Source organism: Oncorhynchus tshawytscha, linkage group LG10, assembly GCF_018296145.1.
Source record: "Oncorhynchus tshawytscha isolate Ot180627B linkage group LG10, Otsh_v2.0, whole genome shotgun sequence".
Classification (NCBI taxonomy): Eukaryota; Metazoa; Chordata; class Actinopteri; order Salmoniformes; family Salmonidae; genus Oncorhynchus; species Oncorhynchus tshawytscha.
The window spans coordinates 55,812,215-55,818,214 of NC_056438.1; the positions used below are offsets into that span (position 1 = coordinate 55,812,215).

At 42.5% G+C, this 6,000-nt stretch overlaps 1 protein-coding gene across 2 annotated transcripts in view; it reads left to right on the forward strand.

The window, feature by feature from the left end:
• The window catches only part of LOC112260462 (translation initiation factor eIF-2B subunit gamma), a 53,351-nt gene extending 49,642 nt beyond the window's left edge, over positions 1–3,709 (forward strand). For both annotated transcript variants that reach the window (XR_006084330.1, XM_024435598.2), the window contains one exon: positions 3,562–3,709. Coding sequence is in view for 1 of the 2 variants with exons in the window: in XM_024435598.2 (XP_024291366.1) it covers positions 3,562–3,614 (53 nt within the window). In the remaining variant the exon portion in view is untranslated. The remainder of the gene's footprint in view (positions 1–3,561) is intronic.
• The last annotated feature ends 2,291 nt before the right edge of the window (positions 3,710–6,000 follow it).

A 6,000-nucleotide genomic window follows, 5' to 3' on the forward strand; every position in this document is an offset into this window, starting at 1 on the left:
GAGTACACATAGGACACTAAGGACAATCACCCACGACAAACTCAAAGAATATGGCTGCCTAAATATGGTTCCCAATCAGAGACAACGATAAGCACCTGCCTCTGATTGAGAACCACTCCAGACAGCCATAGACTTTGCTAGATAACCCACTAAGCTACAATCCCAATACCACCACCAAAACCCCAAGACAAACACACCACAATTACAAAAACCCCATGCCACACCCTGGCCTGACCAAATACATAAAGATAAACACAAAATACTTTGACCAGGGCGTGACAACAACAGCATGTGAAATGTATTGTCAATCAGTGTTGCTTCCTAAGTGGACAGTTTGATTTCACAGAAGTGTGATTGACTTGGAGTTACATTGTGTTGTTTAAGTGTTCCCTTTATTTTTTTGAGCAGTGTATTTCTGTATTTCATTTTCAATACATTTGCAAACATTTCTAAAAACACTTTCACTTTGTCATTATGGAGTATTGTGTGTAGATGGGTGAGACATAAAATCTATTTAATCCATCTTGAATTCAAGCTGTAATGTAATTAAGTCAAGGGTTATGAATACTTTCTGAAGGCACTGTGTAACATTGAGTTACACAATCCATTTTTAGATGCTTTAGGATGACCTGGATATGAAGTGTAAAAATTCTAAAATACAGTGCATTCGGAATGTATTCAGACCCCTTGACCCCTTTTTCCACATTTTGTTACATTACAGCCTTATTCTAAAATATATTCAATATTTTTTTCCTCATCAATCTACACAAAATACCCCATAATGACAAAGCAAAACGTTTTTTGAAATTTTTGCAAATGCATAAAAAATGTAAAACCGATACCTTCTTCACATAAGCATTCAGACCCTTTGCTATGAGAGTCAAGATTGAGCTCAGGTGCATCCTGTTTCCATTGATCATCCTTGATATGTTTTTATATCTTGATTGGAGTCCACCTGTGGTAAATTCAATTGATTGGACATGATTTGGAAAGGCACAAACCTGTCTATATAATGTCCCACAGTTGACAGTGCATATCAGAGCAAAACCCAAGCCGTGAGCTCGAAGGAATTGTCCGTAGAGCTCCGAGACAGGATTGTATTGAGGCACAGATCTGGGGAAGGGTACCAAAAGATGTCTGCCGCATTGATGGTCCCCAAGAACACAGTGGCCTCCATCGTTCTTAAATAGAAGAAATTTGGAACCACCAAGACTCTTACTAGAGCTGGCCACACTGAGCAATCGGGGGAGAAGGGCCTTGATCAGGGAGGTGACCAAGAACCGGATGGTCACTCTGACAAAGCTCCATGGTTCCTCTGGGAGAATCTTTCAGAAGAACAACCATCTCTGCAGCACTCCACCAATCAGGCCTTTATGGTAGAGTGGCCAGTCAGAAGCCATTCCTCAGTAAAGGCCTGTAATTTTCATCATAGGTACACTTCAACTATGACAGACAAAATCAGGGGGAAAAATCCAGAAAATCACATTGTAGGATTTTTTATGAATTTATTTGCAAATTATGGTGGAAAATAAGTATTTGGTCACCTACAAACAAGCAAGATTTCTGGCTCTCACAGACCTGTAACTTCTTCTTTAAGAGGCTCCTCTGTCCTCCACTCGTTACCTGTATTAATAGCACCTGTTTGAACTTGTTATCAGTATAAAAGACACCTGTCCACAACCTCAAACAGTCACACTCCAAACTCCACTATGGCCAAGACCAAAGAGCTGTCAAAGGACACCAGAAACAAAATTGTAGAGCTGCACCAGGCTGGGAAGACTGAATCTGCAATAGGTAAGCAGCTTGGTTTGAAGAAATCAACTGTGGGAGCAATTATTAGGAAATGGAAGACATACAAGACCACTGATAATCTCCCTCGATCTGGGGCTCCACGCAAGATCTCACTCCGTGGGGTCAAAATGATCACAAGAACGGTGAGCAAAAATCCCAGAGCCACACGGGGGGACCTAGTGAATGACCTGCAGAGAGCTGGGACCAAAGTAACAAAGCCTACCATCAGTAACACACTACGCCGCCAGGGACTCAAATCCTGCATTGCCAGACGTGTCCCCCTGCTTAAGCCAGTACATGTCCAGGCCCGTCTGAAGTTTGCTAGAGAGCATTTGGATGATCCAGAAGAAGATTGGGAGAATGTCGTATGGTCAGATGAAACCAAAATATAACTTTTTGGTAAAAACACAACTCGTTGTGTTTGGAGGACAAAGAATGCTGAGTTGCATCCAAAGAACACCATACCTACTGTGAAGATTGGGGGTGGAAACATCATGCTTTGGGGCTGTTTTTCTGCAAAGGGACCAGGACGACTGATCCGTGTAAAGGAAAGAATGAATGGGGCCATGTATCGTGAGATTTTGAGTGAAAACCTCCTTCCATCAGCAAGGGCATTGAAGATGAAACGTGGCTGGGTCTTTCAGCATGACAATGGTCCCAAACACACTGCCCGGGCAACGAAGGAGTGGCTTGGTAAGAAGCATTTCAAGGTCCTGAAGTGGCCTAGCCAGTCTCCAGATCTCAACCCCATAGAAAATCTTTGGAGGGAGTTGAAAGTCCGTGTTGCCCAGCAACAGCCCCAAAACATCACTGCTCTGGAGGAGATCTGCATGGAGGAATGGGCCAAAATACCAGCAACAGTGTGTGAAAACCTTGTGAAGACTTACAGAAAACGTTTGACCTCTGTCATTGCCAACAAAGGGTATATAACAAAGTATTGAGATAAACTTTTGTTATTGACCAAATACTTATTTTCCACCATAATTTGCAAATAAATTCATTCAAAATCATACAATGTGATTTTCTGGATTTATTTTTTTCATTTTGTCTGTCATAGTTGAAGTGTACCTATGATGAAAATTACAGGCCTCTCTCATCTTTTTTAAGTGGGAGAACTTGCACAATTGGTGGCTGACTAAATACTTTTTTGCCCCACTGTAAATCCTATAAATTAAAATTGCCAATTTGGGTGCCATCAGTTAAATGATATTTCAACAAAATAATGTTGCAGGAAGGCTATTCTTATATTTCTATTATTCTTTTTTTTTTGGTACTGGCTTTTTCTTCCAACTTCTTGTCATCCAACTTCTTGTCTCCTCGCTGCAACTCCCCAACGGGCTTCGGGAGAGGCGAAGGTCGAGTCATGAGTTCCCCGAAACATAACCCGCCAAACCGCGCTCCTTAAAACCCGCCCGCTTAACCCGGAAGCCAGCTGCACCAATGTGTGGGAACACTGTTCAACTAATGACCGAAGTCAGCCTGCAGGTGCCCAGCCCGCCACAAGGAGTCTCTAGAGCACGATGAGCCAAGTAAAGCCCCCCCACAGCCAAACCCTCTCTTAACCCGGCTTATATTTCTTACTACAGAAACAATGTCAGAACAATCTGAGATGGTGGGTGTCCTGGCTTGAGTAAATGACATGGAACAACCCGAAACCAATTAACTAGTCTATTGCTACACCTGCTAAATACCAGGTTCTACAGAAGGACAAGGGGTCATAATCTTCTATCTCAAATGTCTAATTGTGAGTGCTTTCTTCTCACTCTGTAGCGGAAAGGACTAACGAGGTGATTGTTGGAACTGACCAGCTGATGGAGATCTAGACCAGGGGGAGACTGACCGAACGACCAGTCCTACACATTGCTGGTCCACAGTGATGGTCCATTGTTTAAATAAAAGCAACTTTGTTTATCCCTAGGCTCAGTTTCAGTGGTGTTCTTTGTGTGAATCTTGTCTGTTGTTTCTGGGTGATTCTATAAAGTTTTGTTGGGTGTTTGTTCAGTCAGTGTGTTCTCATCTATACATACATTCCTCCACACAACTATTCAGCCTAGGAGTCTGTGTGTTCGTGCTGTGTGGTGCAGCAGAGGACCAGAGAAGCACAATGGGGGTTAAGTTTATTTGTACACAAAAATGGTGGGCCGGACCACCCAATGAGATCTCATCAAGTAACACACAATCCCTTCCACTTTCACAAACTGATAGAAACATAAGAGTTGCTCTCTTTGTTTTTAATTTTTCTTCTTACTCTTTGCTGTCAAAGATTTATTGCATTCCTTTGCCAGCTCATTTCTTAAATTACAGGTCTGAAGTTCCTTATTGACGAACGACAGATCTCCAGGAAGAGGCTCTGTCTACATCGTGTGATTTAGTGGCCTGCTTTATAGTGTGTCTGTGACCAATATAAGTCATTTAGTGTCATTGGGAGAGTAGTTATGTCTCTTGTCTTTTCTCATCTTTCCTCTTTTGATTTAGTCATTGGTGACGCTAGAATAATTACTTAACTTTTAACTCACTGTTGCTTTTTCATTTTGTCATCCAGAAAATGGATTCAAGTCCCAAAATAAAAGTTATTGTAAACTTTATTTCTGTTCTAATCGAAACTGCCAACCACAATCTTAAAGACCCCTGTTTTGTGGCCATTTAAAGACATAAATAAATAAATGGTTATTCATAAGATAAAGATCAAAAGTGCCATGCAAACAATATAATTATCACAAAACATTTTGATTTTGATTATTTTTCTTCCTGCTTTAAACTTTAACCCTTTGAGCAGCCTCTGACCTGAGCATCAAGTCAAGTTTATGAGATCTGGCATGGGTTGTTTTGGAAAGCCAGGTTTGTATATTTATACAGCAGCCTACTCTGAGTCCCTGTGGCTGTGCTGGTTTGGTTAGGGGCTATCCAGCGCTGTGTTCAGCGTCAGTCCCCACCCCTCTGGGCCAAATGTGACAGATGCTTGTGTTTTCCAGGGTTCGGGATCAGATGTCATCCAACATATCATATATCAGCTGTCTCTAGGTAGATCTGGGTTAGTCTGCAGGCCCAGGCTGAGTTAGTCTCCATAGGGCTATTTGTTACTATGATATAACAGACCCTACCACCATGGACAGACTATAAAGGTTGAAATTGATCAGAGTGGTCGTTCAACAGAATTGGGGGACTTTTTTGAAGTGATCATCAAATGTCCATGTTATATGTTTACTAGATCTACAGCTGTAATTGTTTTTTGTTGATTCCCTCTCCACACCTCTTCGTACCTCTGTGTCAGCTCAGCTGCATAGTGTGAATGTTGGCAGGCTCTCTCATCCAAATGAAGATGCTAATGTTAACAGGCAGGCAGTGGTTCAATGTGCCTTTGGCAGTTACTGTAAGTAGTGTAAGTGCAGTGGTACTTGCGAAGCCCATGGTGGCATAAATCATGAATACATGATATAGACAGTGATATAAATACTGCCCAGGAGCTGGTCCAAGAGCATGTATCCCACATGGAACCCTATTCCCTATTTAGTAGTGCATTGGGGACGCACATACCGCCTGCTCTGGTGGAGCAGTACCCTGCCCTGGCTTACTGGGTGGTGGTCACACTGACCACTGATTGCATGGAACTGCCTTCCAACTCATAAAGCGCAAATTAACAGCAAACCTGGTTAAAAAAACAACGTGAGGCAACACCTCATGGTCCAATGCCTCTCCCCCATGTGACCTCCTTTTTGTGTGTATATATTGACGTGTAACTGAAAGCTGCATACTCACACACGCACACTACATGTTAATGTTTTTAAATGTGCTGTATGTAAATTGTAAAGTCTGTTGTCTGTAATGTATTTTTTGATATGAGTAACTGTCGCCATTGGCATTGGCTAATGAGGATCCTAATAAAATACAATTAAACCAAAGGACAGCTAGGGGAGAGAAGTTTCAGAGCCTTGAGCAAAAGAGGCCGTCACCCGCTCTGCTCAAAGGGAGGAGTGTGTGGTGGGGTGGAGTTTGGGACTTTGAGGGTGGGTGCAAGGTAGGTGGGTGGTTTTGGGGCTGGAGGGCTGAGCGTGTTGGAGGGTGAGAGACTGGTTAGGCCACCCAAGTGGCAAAAACCTGCGTGTTTGTTGCTGACCCCTACACATCAACAGAACACTTCCTCTGTTTGTCTTCTGTGTTCTTGAGGCACAAACCAATTTCCTCCCTTTTTGCTGCACTATCATTTAAGAC